A 20,249-nucleotide genomic window follows, 5' to 3' on the forward strand; every position below is an offset into this window, starting at 1 on the left:
CCATGACCAGTCTCATAAAAGTCTTTTTGTAAACTTTCATTTTTTGGGTAAATACCTTGGAGTGGAATTGCTTGGATTGCATGCTTAATTAAGGTGCTTGCTCAATTAAGAAAAACAACTTCCAAATGTTTTCAAAGAGGTTGAAAACCAGCAATATGTTAGAATTCTGGTTGCTCTACATCTTTGCCAACATTTTATGTTATTACTCTTTAACTATAGCCAGTTTAGTGAGTGTGTTGTGGTATCTTACTGTGATTTTAATTTGCATTTCCATGATGATTAGTGATGCTGACTATGTTTCCACTGGCTTTTTAGCTGCAGGCATACCTTGAAGATATTACAGGTTCAGTTACAGACCACTACAATAAAACAAATATTGCAATAAAGTGAGTCACACAATTTTTTTCAGTGCATAGGAAAGTTATGTTACTCTATACTGTGGCCTATTAAGTGTGTGATAGCATTATGTCTAAAAAACAATATACATACCTTAATTAAAGCTGCTTTATTGCTAAAAATGCTAACCATCATCTGACCATTCAGTGGTTCATAAATTTTTTTGCTGGTGGATTGTCATATGTTGATGTTGATGGCTGCTCAGGATGGTGATTGCTAAAGGTTGGGGTGGCTATGGCAATTTCTTAAAATAAGACAACAATGATGTTTGTCTCATTGTGTTACTCTCCCTTTCCTGGTTTCTCAAATTTATTGATCACAGATCACCATAATAAATATAATAATAATGAAAAAGTTTGAAATATGACACAGAGATACAAAGTGAGCAAATGCTGTGGGAAAATGGCATATATATATATATATATATATATATATATATATATATATATATCCTATTTAACAAAGAGGGAATATGCTAATTGACCCTCATGCCATTGCAAATATGGCAGCATCCACAGCCAATAAGGAGAGAATATGCTAATTGACTGCCACACCCTCAAAGATGGCAGCGGCCATAGCCATAAGATGGCAGCGCCCAGTCCCCTCAGCCCTGCCGGGACGCCTGCCTCCGGAGTCCCTCAGTCCCTTCAGCCCCCCAGCCACCCAGGGCCAGCCTGAGGTACAGTCAAGCCTCGGATGGCGGCTGCCCAGGGCCTCCTGAGGCTCAGGTAACCAGGGCCAGCTGAGGCTTGTGCTGCCAGCAGTGGCAGCAGCAGAGGTGTGATGGGGCATTGCCTTCCCCTGATCTCTGGGTTGCCTCTCGCCCCTGAGGGCTCCCGGACTGTGAGAGAGGGCAGGCCGGGCTGAGGGACCCCCCACTCCAGTGCATGAATTTTCATGTACAGGTCCTCTAGTGTGTGTGTGTGTGTGTGTGTGTGTGTGTGTGTGTGTGTGTATTGCTCAATCCAGGATTCCCACAGACTTTCAATTTAAAAAAAAACCCATACTATCTGTGAAGCACAATAAAGTGAAACACAGTAAAACAAGGTATACATGTATTTGCTTTTTTTTCTTTGTGAAATGTTTGTTCCAGTCATTTGGTCATCTTCAAAATTGGTTTGTTTGTTTTTACTTTTGAGTTGTACAAACTCTTTATACATTCTGGCCACAACTTCTTTATCACATATCTGTTTTGTGAATGTTTTCTCTCAATCTGTGGATTACCTGCTCATTTTACTGCGTGTTTTGAGGAATTGGTTTATTTTATACCTCCTGCTATCCTCATGCATGGTTCAAACTTGATACTATTTATTGAATAAAAGAACTAAAAGTTGTCCCTCCCTCCTTTACTTCCTTCCTTTATTTAGCAACACTTACTGATTAACTACTATGTGGCAGCCTCTCTTCTGTGCTTTTGAGGATACAACAAAAAGCAAAACAACACAAGTTTCCTAATCTCATGGCACTTGCTTTTTAGTCTTTATGTATATGGTGGTAGGGTAGGAGATAGAAAAACAAATAAACAAAAAAACATGAGGTAATTATAGGTGCCATAATATAAAAATGCACGGTATTACTAATGATAAAGGGATGATTAGATGCCTTTTTCAGATTGGAGGTTCAAAAATCTGAAGAGATGATATTTAAACTGAGATCGGAATAAGCATTTTTTTCATGAGGGAAAAGGGATCTCAGGCAGAGGGAACTGCTTATAAAAACATCCTTAGAGTGATTTGAGGATTAGGCACAAACTATACAAAATGCTCCTTTAGGCAAACTAAGGTGTCAAGGATTGGTTGCTTTGGAAATTATCATAACTGGAATAAGCTGATGCTATACTGTTACTCTTTCTTAGTACTGCAGTTCTTAGCAGTTTTTCAACATCTTCCTTACCTCCACCCCACCCCCCTCCTCCTAGGGTCTAAGATGCTTTGAAGATAAGAATTGTGGATTAGCTAACACAATGGTCATCTGGGTTAAGGTTAGGTAAGGAAATTTTTCCTATCAAAGGTAACCAAGTGATAGCTGAAGTAAATCAAGGGTTGCATAAGTAATAAGTAACTAAATTTGTCTTTATAAGATAATAAAATATGAAATGTTCTACCTCTTACTTTTTATATTTAGATTGTGCAATGTGAGAGTCTATAAATAAAATATCAATTTGATAAGTGGGATATAATTTATTTCTAAATTTTTCCCAGTTTGTTTATTTATTTATTTATTTATTTATTTAAATTTTTCCCAGTTTAGAGAGAGATGGAAGAAAAGATGATGGGAAGGGATAGTGGAAGATGGAGACAGAAAGCGAAATAGAATGAAAAACATAGGTGAAGAAATTGAAGTATATCAACCAAGAAGAGGAGTTCAAGAGTTCTAAGGGGAGGTAGAGTAGCTGAGAAAAAAACTGGGTGAAAGGGAAACCAGAATTTAGTCTTTGTGTGAGTGTGTTCCTATCACCCTCACATGCCCTTGGGCTATGGGCACCATAGTAGGTTATTGTTTCTTTTGAAAATGTGATGGTGTTCTCTAGTAAAATTTAGCATATACTTTTCTTCTGTGTTTCCCTTCTGCTGAGCTGATTCAGTTCTACACTAATGCCAAGTTCATTTCATTATTTCTTTCCTTTTGAATTAATAAAACAAGCTGCTGTGCCTCTAATACCCATTCTCCCATACTTCAGATGGAAAGTTGCCTATAACCAAAATAATGCCTTTTGGTCATCATGTTTTGGACCACTATTATAGGGCAAATCCCATTTCTACTGTCAGGATTTTGGACCAAAAAATATTGTGGTTCTGACAGGTCTTATGCTAAGTACAGATAGTTTATAGCCAAGTGGGTCAAACAAGGCCCTGTGGAGACTAGCAAGTTCCATGTGAAAATCATAGACCATCTGGCTGATGACTTACTGTACTCCAGTAAAGGTCTAAGGAGTACAATTAGCTGGGCATCACTCTGGTCAGAACTTCTGGAAATAGGGCAGTAACAGATTTGGAATTATCCTAAAGGAATGCAATGGATGACTGCTTCCTGATACTCTCCATTAGAAGAAGCTTGACTGAGATTGGAGAGATAAAAAACAGCCTACTATGCAGGACTGGTAGCTAGAAATTTAATATGTATACATGTCTAAGAAAACAATTAGTCAAAGTATATAGGGACACTGAGCAGCCATGAATTGAAGATATATGCTGTAATGTAAAATTATAGACTGAACTATAGCAGAGCAGCAATTCTATAAAGGGAGATATGAAAATAAACCAATGAAGGGAATTTAGCAGTTCATGTAGGATATGCACCAGATCATCAGAATGGAAAGACAGAACATTCTACTTAAAAGGAAGCATTTGGATACCCCAAAACTAATGTAGACTCTGCAATATTGGGGACTCTAAGTCCCAAGTCAGTTCTCTTGTCAGTTCAACCTAAAGTTGCAGGATTGGCACATAAAACCTCTGGGCATATGGACATGAATGTCCTAGGTAAGCAGAGGAGAAAGAATAAAGTAAAAGCAACTATGAATCAAACAAGTAAACAAGTAAGCAATATGAGGTATGTCAAATTAAAAACTTGAATCTTTGACAAACTTTTTTATTAAAGTACTAGAGGCCCAGTGCACGAAATTTGTGCACTGGGGGGGAGGGTGTTGCTCAGCCCAGCCTGCACCCTCTCCAATCTGGAACCCCTTGGGGGATGTCTGACTGCCGGTTTAGGCCCGATCCCACACACAGGGATCAGGCCTAAACCGGCAGTCAGACATCCCTCTCACAATGCGGGACTGCTGGCTCCCAACTGCTTGCCTGCCTGCCTGCCTACCTGATTGCCCCTAACCACTTCTGCCTGCCAGCCTGATCACCCCCTAACCACTCCCCTGCCAGCCCAATTGCCCCCAACTGCCCTCCCCTGTAGGCCTGATTGCCCCTAATTGCCTTCCTCTGCAGGTCTGGTCCTCCCCAACTGCCCACACCTGCAGGCCTGGTCCCCCCACAACTGCCCTCCTCTGAAGGCCTGGTCCCCCCCAACTGCCCTCCTCTGCAGGCCTGGTCACCCCTAACTGCCCTCCCCTGCCATCCTGGTCATCCCCAACTACCGTCCTCTGCTGGCCTGGTTGCCCCTAATTGCCCTCCCCTGCTGTCCTGATTGCCCACAACTGCCCTCCCCTGCCGACCATCTTGTGGAGGTCATCTTGTGATCACATGGGGGTGGCCATCTTGTGCGATAGCATCACGGTCAATTTGCATATTACCTCTTTATTATATCAGATATTTGACATGCAATGTTATATTAGTTTCAGATATACAACATACTGATCTGACATTCATATTCCTTACAATGTGGACACCACAATAAATCTACTAACCATCTGTCACCATACACTTATTATTATAATACTATTTTCCCTATGCTATTTCCATATATATTATATCTGTGACTTATTTATTTTTATATATAACCCATTTTTAAAGGAAGTGGTGGTGGTAAGCCAGACAAACATGACAGGTAGATTATATTGGGCCAATTCCTAGATGTTTAAACAAAGAATATTGCTTTACAGAAGCATAAACACTTAGAAAGGCTTTCAAAGCACACCAGACATGCAGATGAGAATAGTACTGGTATGACCATGGCTTTTAGACAAATTTAGAGGAACTATATGCTAGATATGGAATATTGACAGCAATAGGAAAAGACCAAGAAACTAATTTTATAACAGAAATTGTCCAACATTTGTAAAAGACAGAAAATGTGGAACTTTAATTTACCATAAATTTCCTAGGCTGCAGAGGTAATTGGAAACTTGAATGGTTTCTTAAAAACATAGAAAGAATTTATCAGCACCAGATACAAATGGCAATCAGACAAAGATGCTAATAAAGACAAAATTAACTGAAAGAATCTGAGTGAATGTATCTTCCTCAATAGAGTTGTTCAAGAAAAATAAACTACCTATGCTCCCTTTGTTCTCAAATCCCCTAAGAAGAGATAAAGACCATGAAACATTTAAAGGAGGATATAAGTAGTAGATTCTTATATGGTTCTCAAAAGAAGAGGAGCAATAGCTAGGATTACCCTTTCAACTTTATCCTGTAGTCAGAACCTGTAGGATGGATAAAGGCTCAAGAATATTAATCTTTGTATTTCTCTTTTCTATTATTAGATCTGCTTTGCTGTTTTCTTTTGGCTGTGACAATCTGCCAGATTGCCATTATAGAAGCAATTCACCACCGGTACCAACAAGAATACCATATGTGATTTAGTGGGAGGTTCACGAACTTTATCAAAAATTGCTATAGGACCACTGGACTCATTCTGTACTTGATCATCATAATTGTATCAACAGCCTGATTTCTGGACCAACCAACCACAGAACCATTGTCAGCCCCACAAGATTCATTGTCGCCAAGAGTCCATTTGCTACAGCTTTTAAGATTATTTTATCTTTTGAGAAGAGCGGCATGGAGGCTGTGTCAATCCCTGAACTAGTTAGTGGACTTATTGATTGCGTTGCTCAGTTAATAAGAATAGCTGAAGAGATTTTGCAATTAATTTCACAGGAACCTGTTCCTTGTGTAGAGCAAAATGAGGTAGCAGAACAGGTAGAAGTAGATTCATCTCCTTCTGAGGAAGATTTACTACCAGACCTCGCTGAATTCTCAGACTTGGAATCAATACTTACACTAGGAGAAGAAGAAGACCTAATGTTTGATATAGATCAAGCTATGTTTGACATAGAAAACGTATATGATGATGTACTCGCTGGTATAAATGATGACTTAAGAAGTGGGTGAAAACCCACCAGCATGTTTCAAACAGTTTCTTTTTTTGTTTGTTTGTTTCCAATATTCTCTGAATAGTAGTAGTAGGAATTTTCTCCTAGTTCTGTATATTTTCCTTACTAATACCATATAGAACCAGTAATATTTGATTTAGTTCTAGCATATGTTGGTCTCCTTTCTTCATTGTACTTATTTTAAAAGCTCTGACTTCAGTGATATGGTTCTTTATTTACCTGTACTTGTTCTCTTGCTAAGATTCCTGACAAGAGGCTCAAACAACAAGGAGAATAAACTCCTCACCTAACAATGGAGTGAAGACATGATTAACTCTACCACATCTTGAGACCCAATTTCATTGTTCTACAATGAATGGAAACTGAAAGGGGAATAATCCCCAGGATGGATTTATAGTGAATATATCTACATTAACAGGACAATATTGGGACACTTTTATTTAAGAAGATATAACTTCTTACTTAAAAAGGCCTCCATACTAAGCCTTTAGGAAAGTGTGTCAACCATTGGATTCTATAGCAGACTAGGGGGAAAAAATCTGGAAAAGCAGCATCTACCAGATAATAAAACTGCAGAAAGATTTTCAGATAACTTCTGCAGGGGAGAAAGTTTTTAAAAAGTTGAGGCCAAGAGGTTGCAATGCAGGACTATTTCCTCAAATGCTGGCCCACATTGAACTACTCTGCAATATTGTTCTCCAAATGGAAATGACAAATTATACCAAATAACGAGAGAAGTACTAGTACTAGAAGGGCTAGATAAAGCCCTATAAGGACTAGTCACCAATGGAAAGTCAAATACTTATGGCAGACATAGAGATCATGGTCCACAAGTAGTAGTGGATAAAGTATATCATCTTAACTATAGTAAAAATGTTTTAAATATGTTTTTATTGATTTTTAGAGAGAGAGGAAGGGAGAGGAAGGGAGAGGAATATATATATAGAGAAACATTGATGAGACAGAAACATCATCAATTGGCTGTCTCCTGCACATACACCCCCCACTGGGGATTGAGCCTGAAACCTAGATATGTGCTCTGACCAGGAATTGAACTAGTGGCCTCCTGGTTCATGGGTCATGCTCAACCACTGAGCCACATCTTCTGGGTGGGTATAGCGAAATTTATAAAGAATAACTGATAGGCTTATTATAGTGAACCTGCTGCAGCCTTGGCATAAAAATTTTAATGGACACTATTTTTTCTCATTAGTTCATTTTGTTCATTAGATCCCACATATGAGTAAAATCATATGGTACTTGTCTTTCTCTGACTGGCTTATTTCACTTAGCATAATGCTCTCCAGATCCATCCATGGTATCCCATAGGGAGCAGGCTGACAGCTGTCAGGGGTGGATGCCTGGGTGGTTGTAGATGGAGGGACTGAGCAAAAAAAAAACCCCAAAAACACACAAAAACAACAACAACTCATGGACATAGACAACAGTGTGGTGTTTTCAGAGGGGATGAGGGAGGTTTGTGGAGGAGGGTATAAGGGGGATAAATGGTGATGGATAAAGACTTGACTTGGGGTGGTGAATGCAATACAGTGTACATATGATGTGTTGTAGACTTGTGCACCTGAAACCTGTATAATCTTGTTAATCAGTGTTACTCCCAAAATTCAATAAAAAAGAAATACAAACTACCTTTTAAAAAAAGAAATTTTAACTATCAAGAGATGGGAATAGTATGAATTTAAACAAAGTATTAACTGGTATTTAGCCACAATAATTCTATACATACCAGAAGGGGGAAATGTAACAGTTAGGGGGCCCCCATATCAAAACAGAGAGGGGCCAAATAAATGTGTGGTAAATTCACTGATCATACTAATTCCATGCCATACAGTATCCTTACTCCCATTTGGAAGAATAGCTATGCTTCAGGTAAGTCAATGGACACTTGTGGTTTTCCTTTTAAGAGAACTACCTTTGCATCTCATGACATGGGCAACAACTATGTAAAGACATAAAAATATACCATTAGGCAAATTAGTATATCCAAATCGTCAAGAAGTGATACGTAGAAGTCAATCCACACTGGTAGAAACCAGACTACACCAATTCATATAGAATCCTAAAGCATATTATAGTCAAAAGGATTAAAAGGCATTTAATTCAGATAACATCACAGCTAAGCAACATGACAGATGCTGCATCTAATAAAGAGGTCTGCATACACAAATAATTGGTTACCTTTAAAGGTAAATGGGGGAAATTATAGACTATACTAGAGGCCTGGTGCATGAAATTCATGCACGGGGGGGGGGGGGGGGGGTTATCCCTCAGCCCAGCCTGCACCCTCTCCAATCTGGGATCCCTCTCACAATCCAGGACTGTTGGCTCCCAACTGCTCACCTGCTTGCCTTCCTGATTGCCCCTAACCGCTTCTGCCTGCCAGCCTGATCACCCCCTAACCACTCCCCTGCCAGCCTGATTGATGCCTAACTGCTCCCCTGCCAGCCTGTTTGCCCCTAACTGCCATCCCCTGCAGGCCTGGTTACCCCTAACTGCTGTCCCCTGCAGGCCTGGTCACCCCTAACTGCCCTCCCCTGCAGGCCCGGTCTCCCCCAAATTCCCTCCTCTGCCAGCCTGGTCACCCCTAACTGCCCTCCCCTGCAGGCTTGACTGCCCCAACTGCCCTCCCTTGCAGGCCTAGTCCCTCCCAACTGCCCTCCCCTGCTGGCCTGATCACCCACAACTTCCCTCCCTTGCAGACCTGGTCCCTCCCAACTGCCCTCCCCTGCTGGCCATCTTGTGATGGCCATCTTGTGTCCACATGGGGGAAGGATCTTTGACCACATGGGGGCAGCCATCTTGTGTATTGGAGTGATGGTCAATCTGCATATTACTCTTTTATTAGATAGGATAGAGGCCTGGTGCATGGCTGGGGGCAAACCGCCCTGAAGGGTGTCCCGGATCAGAGTGGGGGTTCCCTTGGGGTGTGGGGCGGCCTGGGAGAGGGGTCTCTGGTGGTTTTCAGGCCGGCCACGCCTCCCAGTGACCTAAGCAGAGGCCCTGGTATCTGTGATTTATTTATCTTCTACAACTGAAACTTTGTAGCCTGGAGCGGAGCCAAGCTTTCTGCTTGCTCTGTAGCGGCAGCCATTTCTGTTGGGATTTATTTATCTTCTATCATTGAAACTTCGTAGCCTTTAGCGGAGGCCAAAGAAAGCCAGGGCTGCAGAAGCTTGGCTTCCTCCATCGCTGGAGCAACCCTAGCCTCCTGCTCTCTTCAGCTCCGTGGCTGCCGCCATTTTTGTTGGGATTTATTTATCTTCTATAATTGAAACTTTGTATCCTTAAATGGAGGCCTGGGCCAGCCAGGGTGTGCAGAAAGCTTGGCTTCCTCCATTGCTGAGGAAACCCAAGCCTCCCTCCTGCTCCCTCCGTGGCCGCAGCCATCTTGGTTGGGTTAATTTGCATACTCACTCCTGATTGGCTGGTGGGAGTGGATGATGGGCGTGGCTTGTGGGTGTAGCAGAGTGATGGTTAATTTGCATATTACTCTTTTATTAGATAGGATAACCAGGTTTTATTTGCATGAACACTAGCAGGAGAAACATAACTACTGAATTTCAGGATAAGTTTATTTAACAAATTTAGGAAAGAGACTGCTTTGTCAAGAAAAATCACCACAGACTTTTTTGAAAGCTCAAAATTTATGGAGCTGCTCAAACATATTAGTATGAAAAGTTTTACAATAATGGAATGCTATATGGAAAGATTGATAGAGTTGATCAGGATACAGGAGAATTAGAGGGAGTGTACAATGACACAAAGAGAATAAATAAAAATGATATCATTAAGCAATTACTGTGGATAATTACAGGCCATATCACACAGCAGCTTGAGGAACTTTGATGCTGTAATAACTGGACAAACTTAGCCTTGATTTTTCAGTGTAGGGGACTCTAGATATACAGTATTTCCAAAATTTCAAATAAGAGATGTGCAAATGGACTATGCTAAGTTAAACTAACTGGAGCAGTAGAAAAGCAAGAAGAATATACACTGAGTGGCCAGAGTATTATGATCTTTGAACGCATAATAATCTGGCCACTCAGTGTACTTCTCTTGAGTACCTCATTTATTTGATATCAAAGATACTATAAATCGTGCACCTGATCAGTTTTCCCCTTTGCACTGGCTAATAGAAAGCTCAGGACAAATAGGTGGTTGATCTCCAGCAAAAGTCTAGAATACTTTTGGTACCCATTTGAGATACAAATACACTGAGTGGCCAGATTATTATGCATTCAGAGATCATAATAATCTGGCCACTCAGTGTATATCCTACCATTCCAGTAAAAGTGATTTTATAAGGAAGATTAGTGGTAATAGTTAATCAAGGAAATCTATACATGTAGCCACCAAGAAGAAGAATAACACAGTAACTGGATAGAAGTTAATAGATAGCATCTATAATTTTAAAAATAATAAGTTTTTAATTTTTATTAAAGTACTAGTGACCCGGTGCACGGAATTCATGCACATTAAAAGGGAATTAATTAGAGAAAATAATTTAATATTGCTATTTGCCCTTTCTCTATAATATTCTCTCTAAATTGTCAGAGATGAAAGAAAACTAGTAAAATGTATATGAAAACCTTCCTCCTGTCAGAGTCTGGGGCACACCACAGGACCCAGAGTCAAGTCCCTGCCCACCCACATGCACCTCAAAATTGCGTGAGACCCAGACCCGGCCGGCACCCCCCCCCCATTGGGCTAGATCCAGACCTGGACAGTCCCACCCTTATCAAGTCCTGCCAGGCAGGGGGCATAGCCTCAGGTCCCCTGGCCTGGCACCAGGACAGGGGGCGTGGCCTGAGGTCCCCCAGCCCAGACCAGGGTGGGGATGTGCTTTGAGGTCTTTCATCAAGCCCCGCCAGGTGGGGTATATGACCTGAGATCCCCTGTCAAGCCCCACTGGGTGGAGGGCATGACCTGAGGTCCCCCGTCAAGCCCCCCAGGTGGGGGGGTGCAGCCTCAGGTACCCTGTAAAACCTCGCTGGGCAGGGGTTCGGCCTGAGTTCCCCTGACCCAGCACTAGGGGTGCACCTTGAGGTCCCCTGTCAAGCCCCGCCAGGCAGGGAGTGCAGTCTGACGTCCCCTGGCCTGGTGCTGGAGTTGAGGGCACGGCCTGAAGTCCCCTGTCAAGCCCCACCTGGTGGGGGGTGCGGCCTGAGGTCCCCTAGCCTGGCGCCAGGGTGGGGGGGTGCAGCCTGGGGTCCCCTGTCAAGCCCTGCCAGGTGGGGGGTGCGGCTTGAGGTCCCCTGTCAAGCCCCATGGGGGCCAGGGAGGGCTTAACCTCAGGTCCCTGCTGATTGCTCATTAAGGCTCCTTATGGGAACTTGGCCTCAGCTGTGGGTGCAGCCATCTTTGTGACCGAGTGATGGTCAATTAGCATATTCCCTCTTTATTAGATAGAATAGTTGGCATACAATAGTATATTAATTTTAGGTGCACAACATAGTGCGTCAACTTTTATATACTTTACTAGAGGCCCATTGCAAGAAGATTCGTGCAAGAATAGGCCTTCCTACCCCTGGCTTCACTCCCAACCACCCGGAAACCTGTAAGTCCTTGCTCCTGGCAGAGTGCCGCTCCTATAGCTTCCTCTGCTCCCCCTGCCCTTCCCCTCATAGCAGGCGTCCCACCCAGTCTGGCTGCTCTGTGCCTGCATATGCAAATTAACCTGCCATATTTGTTGGGTTAATTTGCATACTCCTGATTGGCTGATGGGTGTCTCAGAGGTACAATCAATTTGCATATTTCTCTTTTACTAGTGTAGATTATGTAATCACCTCACTAAGTCTAGTAACCATCTGTCACCATGCCAGCCAAGTTATTATAATATTATTTTATTTATTTATTTTTTTATTTTTTTAATTTCTTTATTGATGAAGGTATCACATATTTGTCCTCGTCCCCCCATTCCCATCCCACACCCCTCCCCACACATGCCCCCACCCCCCTGTTGTCCTTAACCGCTGGTTAGGCTCATATGCCTGCACGCAAGTCCTTTGGTTGGTCTCCCCCTTTACCCCCACCCTTCCCTACCCTCCCCCTGAGGCCCGACAGTCTGATCCATGCCTCCTTGTTTCTGGGTCTTGACTATATTCCCTGTGCTGTACATTACTACATCTCCATGAAATATTAATTTTTTTAACTGGAAAATTTTTTTACCTCATAATCCCCTTTATATTTTGTTTTTCTTTCATGACCCCATTCCCTCTGGCAACCATCAGTTTGTTCTTCATTTTTATGAGTCTTTCTTTGTTTTGTTTGTTAATTTTTTAGAGTCCAAGTATCAGTGAAATCATATGGTATGTGTCTTTCTCTGACTGACTTATTTCACTTAGCTTTAATTAAAAGTTTAGAAACAGCCAGGGAATATGTAAACTCTGCACTAGGAATTTGGACTTTGGGGAAATTGGGCTATAAATTCCATTTGATGAGTAATTGAACTGTAAATGGACAGATCTGGTGTTCCTCAAATATAGATACTGAAGGGTAGCTATTTCTCCTATTAGAATTCTGGAATATGAACTTTATACAATTCTACAGTTGTTTAGTGTGAGCTTATTAAAACTGTTAGCATTAATGAGAGAACACAAGCAACCATGCTAACTCAGGCAAGTCATTAAATAAACCAAGAGGAATCTGTGAGACTCTTCTAGACCTTGAAACAAGATAAAGATTGAACCAGCCTATAAAACAACAAATGGTCAACCCTTAGTTATCAAAGCAGAAACATGCTACAACCCTGTACTATGTGGCTAGCCACTTGGTAAGTGGGTCACCTGGAAAGATTGTACTACAATGACATCTCAGGAATAGATAAAATCTATTGCAATGCTTGCTTTGATTATGTGATTGTATGTGTTTAAGAACCAGGTTAAAATGTAACCTTGCTCTAAACAATGGCTTTTGTATTAAATATGTTTATTCTTTGGAACAGAATTAGAAAAAGAATCAATAGTGATAAGACATAAGTGTAAGAAATAAGAAAATACTTAGGAACAAGAGCTAGTAGGGAAGGTATTTTTAGGAGAGAAAAGAAAAATAATAAATTGCCAACAGTTATGCAGCTATTTATGGTGGAAAGCCGTGGCATAGAGTTAGTTCCTAAGCAGGTTTATGAACTTAGCCTTGTTTTTGTCATATGCAAATTAACAAACCCTAACTTGTTTATACTGATAGAAATAACTGTCTGACAACTGACACAAGTCATGCACTTAAAGCCCAATTGAAGGAGATATACCATATTTTCCGGTGTATAAGACGACTGGGCGTATAAGATTTTCCTGGGTTAAAAAGTCATCTTATACGCCAGAAAATATGGTATATACATATATACATATTATATATATGATATATATACCAGAAAAACAGAGTTACCATATTTTCCGGCGTATAAGATGACTTTTTAACCCAGGAAAATATTATACGCCCAGTCATCTTATACACCAGAAAATACGGTATTAACTAACTTGTCAGTCTACTGGCTGGATGCCTCTGAGTGGAATCTGGCATCTCTCCTCCAAGAGAATGAAGAGAGTGCTGGTCCTTTATCCAAACTAGCCCTTTTTTGAATTTAAAATTTGTTATTGTAGTTACATTAGTTAATAAAATTATATAGGTTTCAGGTGTACAGTTCTATAATACATCATCTATATATTGTATTGTGTGTTTACCACCCAAAGTCAAATCTCCTTCCATTTCTGGATGAAGACCAACACCAAAGCCAATTCTTGTATAGCATGGAGGGATAGAGAGGGAGACAGGTTCATCATTCTGAGACAAAGTTAAAGGTGTGAAAACGAAGGAACTTATACCGGTAGATGGTAATGAATTAGGAAGTGTAAGTCTTCATCCTATGTGCTTTAACTTAAGTGTGTGGGAAATTGTGATTACACAGATGCATACTTGTATGTGATGATTACTGCCAGTTATCCTATCTAATAAAGAGTAATATGCAAATTGACTGTACCTCTGCTACACCCACAAACCACACCCACGAGCCAATCAGGAGAAAAATAAATCCCAACAAAAATGGCGGCAGCCACAGAGCTGGAGAGAGCAGGAGGCTTGAGTTGGCCCAGTGATGGAGTAAGCCAAGCTTCCCTGCCACCCTGGCCGGCCCAGGCCTACATTCAAGGCTACAAAGTTTCAATTATAGAAGATAAATAAACCCTAGATACAGGGCCTCCACTTGGGTCACCATGGGCCGTGGCCGGCCTGCAAGCCACCAGAGACCCCTCCCCCAGGCCACCCCACACCCCAAGGGAACCTCCACCCTGATCCGGGACACCCTTCCGGGCAAACCAGCTGGCCCCCACCCATGCACCAGGCCTCTATCCTATCTAATAAAAGAGTAATATGCAAATTGACCATCACTCCAACACACAAGATGGCTGCCCCCATGTGGACACAAGATGGTCGCTACAAGATGGCCAGCAGGGGAGGGCAGTTGGGAGGGACCTGGCCTGCAAGGGAGGGCAGTTGTGGGCAATCAGGCCAACAGGGGAGGGCAGTTGAGAGGGACCAGGCCTGCAAGGGAGGGCAATTGGGGGTGATCAAGCCTACAGGGGAGGGCAGTTAGGGGTGACCAGGTTGGCAGTGGAGGGACGTTGTAGGCGACTGGGCCTGCAGGGAAGGGCAGTTGTGGGGGACCCAAGCCTGCAGGGGAGAGCAGTTGAGGGGGACCAGGCCTGCAGGGGAGAGCAGTTGGGGGTGACCAGGCCTTCAGGGGAGGGCAGTTAGGTGTGACCAGGCCTGCAGGGGAGGGCAGTTAGGGGCAATCAGGCTGGCAGGGGAGCAGTTAGGCATCAATCAAGCTGGCAGGGGAGTGGTTAGGGGGTGATCAGGCTGGCAGGCAGAAGCAGTTAGGGGCAATCAGGAAGGCAAGCAGGCGAGCAGTTGGGAGCCAGCAGTCCTGGATTGTGAGAGGGATGTTCGACTGCCTGTTTAGGCCCGATCCAGGTAGGATCAGGCGTAAATGGGCAGTCGGACATCCCTTGAGGGGTCCCAGATTGGAGAGGGTGCAGGCTGGGCTGAGGGACACCCCCCCCCATGCAAGAATTTCGTGCACCAGGCCTCTAGTTAGATTATAATTGAACATAAACCTTATTAGCTATTGAATCACACCATTTTGTTGTTATGTGTTTTAACAGATTTTAACTAATAAACTCATTCACAGATCAAAGAACTTGTAGTTATTTTAATTACTTGGTGATGAGTTTAGAGACTACCAAATAGGCATATAAGAACCACACTCAAAAAAAGGTGGGGTATACTCAGAGAATATTGTACCAGGATTCTGAAGTTCTACTTCTGGCTTTGTCAAATAATCCTGAACAAATCTCTGAAATATAGTCTTTTATTGTTTGTAAAATGATAGTTAAAATAAATTTTCTGCCTACTTTCAATTGTAATAAGGAACAAAAAATGATTCAATTTTCAATGACCTTGTTATGATAGATATGACAATGGGACAAAATATATGAAATAACATATTTTTAAAGAAATATCTGAAAATGACTCTATGACAATACTTGTAAGTCTATGTGACACGCAAGGATTATCCAAGAGTTTTACTAGAGAATAGCACTTCCTAAGTGTCTTTGAAGATAGAACCTCATGGTCAAACTAGAATTAGGCATGTAATCAGGTGTGAAAACAAAGACACATGTTCTCTTTTAGTTTAGTTATCCCATTCCCATCTACAATTTGTTTTTCCTTTCAATAATTCTAGCATTGGAAAATAAATCTTGTCCAGGTTTTTTCAGGGTCTGAAGCTCATCTGGAAAAACTTGCCTTTAAAAAGATGTCTCCAACTTGTTTAGGGACTCCCAACATGTAACCTTCAAACCAAATGAGTTCTACCAATCCCTGGAGTGTAAGATGTTAATTATTTTTCTTCTTGATGAGTAAGCACACGTAAACTCTATGCCTCCAAGGATTTTGAGAAATTTTATCGAACAGAAAAGCTGAGTTTATTTGCTCTCTATATTATAGAAGGATAAGATTAGTTTTAATTCATTTATTTGTGTCTGATATAAAGTTAGTTTGCCTAGTTCTATAACATCATGCATAAGGAGAATTTGTTCTATGAAAATTTGTGCTCAAGTATTTTGCATAATATAAAATAAGTTATCAATATCATAACACTTTTTATGCTTGTGGCCTTAAGTACTGTTTGTATGTTTCACTTTTTTTTTAAATCCTCAGCCAAAGATATTTTTCCCATTGAATATTTTTTTAGAGGGAATGGAAGGGAGAGTAGGAGGGAGAGAGAGAGAGAGAGAGAGAGAGAGAGAGAGAGAGAGAGAGAGAGAGAGAGATGTGAGAGGGACACATCGATTGATTGCCTCCCCCACTCACCCCAACTGGGGCCAGGGATTGAACCTGCAATCCAGGTATGTGCCATTGACCGGGGAATTGAACCCACAACCTTCTGGTGCATGGGCCAATGCTCTTATCACTGGCCAGGGCTGTTTCACCTTTTAAAAATTTCTCACCTGAGGATATGTTTTTATTGATTTTTAGAGAGAGAGGAAGAAAGAGAGAGAGAAACATTGATCAGTTGCCTCACGTACATGCCCCAACCAGGGATGGAACCTGCAACCTAGGTATGTGCCTTGACCAGGAAATGAACCTACAACCCTTGGTGTATGGGACAACCGACATTCTAACCAACTGAGCCACCAGGACAGGTCTGTATGTTTCACTTTTTAAAAGACTAGGTTGTGGATATTTATTTAACAGACTTAGTCTGCTTCCTTAGATTTAGGACTTCTGAGAATGAAGTTCTGACGAACACCTAAATTATTAGAACACCAGTAGCTCACAGGATTGTGTTTCTCATCCAAATACACTAAACTTGAAATTACAAAAACACCCCCAAAATAAGAAAGTTGATGATATATTCAAGGTGAGAGTATTTAGTCTTACACTAGACATGTGGACTGAATAGAGAGCCATTAGAGATTGCAATTGGTTCTTGAACAACAGGTTCGAACTGTCAAGGTCCAGTTATATATGGGTTTTAAAAAAATACTAAATACGTCTCTGAATCTAGAGACATAGAAGCATGGAACAGACTGTTGAATCTCAGAGGAAAGGTGGGGGTGGGTGGGAAGAGATCAACCAAAGAATTTGTATGTATATATACATAACCCATGGACACAGATAATAGGGTGGTGGAGGTTTGGGCTGAGGTGGGGGGCTATAAGGGGTCAATAGGAGGAAAAAGGGGACATATGTAATACTTTCAACAATAAAGATTAAGAAAAAAATACTAAATGCATATACTACTGTAAATGTATTTTCTCTTCTTTATGATTTTCTTAATAGCAGTTTATTTTCTCTAGTTTATTTTATTGTAAGAATACAGTATATAATACATATACAAAATATGTGTTAATTGACATTTATGGTTAGGCTTCTGGTCAACAGTAGGCTATTAGTAATTAAGTTTTGGGGGAGTCAAAAGTTATAGGTGGATTTTCTTTTTCTTTCTTTCTTTCTTTCTTTCTTTCTTTCTTTCTTTCTTTCTTTTTTTTTTTAAGGCAAACATCTTTACTTCTACGTAGAAGGGTGTGCACACATGGTCTGGAAGCGTGCACACTGAGCAGGTGGGCTGCTCAGGTATATGTATTTATTTTTTTCCGTGTTTTTCTTTTTTTCTTTTTTAAAATTTCTCTATTGATTAAGGTATTACATATGTGTCCTTATTCCTCCATTAACCCTCACCTCCCATTCATGCCTCCACCCCACTGTTGTCTGTGTCCATTGATTAGGCTTATATGCATGCATATAAGTCCTTTGGTTGATCTTTCCCTCTTACCCCGACTGTCCCCTACCTTCCCTGAAGTTTGACGTTCTGATTGATGTTTCTCTGTCTCTGGATCTATTTTTGTTCATCAGTTTATGTTGTTCATTATATTCCACAAATTAGTGAGATCATGTGATATTTATCTTTCTCTGCCTGGCTTATTTCACTTAGCATAATGCTCTCCATCTCCATCCATGTTGTTGCAAATGGTAAGAACTCCTTGTTTACCGCAGCGTAGTATTCCATTGTGTAGATCAGGCATCCTCAAACTACGGCCCACGGGCCACATGCAGGTGTTTTTGCCGTTTTGTTTTTTTACTTCAAAATAAGGTATGTGCAGTGTGCATAGGAATTTGTTAATAGTTTTTTTTTAAACTATACTCTGGCCCTCCAACGGTCTGAGGGACAGTGAACTGGCCCCCTGTTTAAAAAGTTTCAGGATCCCTGGGTAGATGTACCACAGTTTTTTAAGCCACTCATCTGCTGATGCACACTTAGGCTATTTCCAAATCTTCGCTATGGTGAATTGTGCTGCTATGAACATAGGGGTGCATATATCCTTTCTGATTCGTGTTTCTAGTTTCTTGGGATATATTCCTAGAAGTGGGATCACTGGGTCAAATGGGAGTTCCATTTTTAGTTTTTTGAGGAAACTCCATACTGTTCTCTACAGTGGCTGCACCAGTCTGCATTCCCACCAGCAGTGAAGGAGGGTTTCTTTTTCTCCACATCCTCGCCAGCACTTGTCATTTGTTGACTTGTTTATAATAGCTATTCTGACAGGTGTGAGATGGTACCGCATTGTTGTTTTGATTTGCATCTCTCTGATGATTAGTGAATTTGAGCATGTTTTCATGTGTCTCTTGGCTTTCCTTCTGTCTTCTTTCGAGAAGTGTCTATTTAGATCAGTTGCCCATTTTTTGATTGGGTTGTTTATCTTCCTTTTGTTAAGCTGCATGAGTTCTCTGTAAATGTTGAAGATTAAACCCTTATTGTTGATATCACTGGCAAATATGTTCTCCCATGCAGTGGGCTTTCTTGTTGTTTTATTGATGGTTTCCTTTGCTGTGCAAAAGCTTTTTATTTTGATGTAGTCCCGTTTGTTTATTTTCTCTTTAATTTCCATTGCCCTAGGAGCAGTATCAGTGAAGAAATTGCTTTGACATATGTCAGAGATTTTTCTGCCTATGGATTCCTATAGTATTTTTATGATTTCCCATCATATGTTTAAGTTCTTGATCCATTTTGAGTTTATTTTTGTGTATGGTTTAAGTTGGTGGTCTAGTTTCATTTTTTTTGCATGTATCTGTCCAATTTTCCCAACACCATTTATTGAAGAGACTGTCTTGATTCCATTGTATGTTCATGCCTCCTTTGTCAAATATTAATTGAGCATTGTGATTTGGGTCGATTTATGGGTTCTCTATTCTATTCCATTGATCTGTATGTCTGTTCTTATGCCAATACCAGGCAGTTTTGAGAACAGTGGCTTTGTAATACAGTTTGATATCTGGTTTTGAGATCCCACCTACTTTGTTCTTCTTTCTCAGGATTGCTGTAGCTATTCGGGGTCTTTTTGTATTTCAGATGAATTTTTAAAAAATATATTTTATTGATTTTTTACAGAGAAGAAGGGAGAGGGATAGTGAGTTAGAAACATTGATGAGAGAGAAACATTGATCAGTTGCCTCCTGCACACCCTCTACTGGGGATGTGCCCGCAACCAAGGTACATGCTCTTAACTGGAATCAAACCTGGGACCCTTGAGTCCATAGGCCCACGCTCTATCCACTGAGCAAAACCGGTTAGGCTCCAGATGAATTTTTGGAAAGTTCGTTCTAGGTCTGGGAAATATGCCGTTGGTATTTTAATGGGAAGTGCATTGAATTTATAGATTGCTTTGGGGAGTATGGACATTTTGATGATATTGATTCTACCAATCCAGGAACATGGTATGTTCTTCCATCTGTTTATGTCTTCCTCTATCTCTTTTTTTCAGTGTCATATAGTTTTCCATGTATAGGTCTTTTACCTCCTTAGTTAAGTTTATTCCTAGGTACCTTAAATTTTTTTGGTGCGATGGTAAATGGGATTGCTTTTTTAGTCTCTCTTTCTGTAAGTTCATTATTGGTGTATAGAAATGCCATAGATTTCTTGGCATTAATTTTGTATCCTGCTACATTGCCAAATTCATTTATTAAGTCTAATAATTTTTTG

General features: G+C 41.0%; 2 protein-coding genes across 2 annotated transcripts in view; one reads left to right on the forward strand and one right to left on the reverse strand.

Moving 5' to 3' along the window:
- TRPC5 (transient receptor potential cation channel subfamily C member 5) overlaps positions 1-20,249 on the reverse strand; it is a gene marked incomplete at both ends in the record, with an annotated part of 206,036 nt that overhangs the window by 134,826 nt on the left and 50,961 nt on the right. The window lies entirely within an intron of this gene.
- Positions 5,853-6,185, forward strand: TRPC5OS (TRPC5 opposite strand; the record flags this gene model as incomplete). Its single annotated transcript, XM_079765241.1, has 1 exon — positions 5,853-6,185. One exon carries the CDS (start codon positions 5,853-5,855, stop codon positions 6,183-6,185), a length of 333 nt encoding a protein of 110 aa, XP_079621367.1.

The sequence above is a fragment of the Cnephaeus nilssonii genome, assembly GCF_951640355.1.
Source record: "Cnephaeus nilssonii genome assembly, chromosome: X".
NCBI lineage: Eukaryota > Metazoa > Chordata > Mammalia > Chiroptera > Vespertilionidae > Cnephaeus > Cnephaeus nilssonii.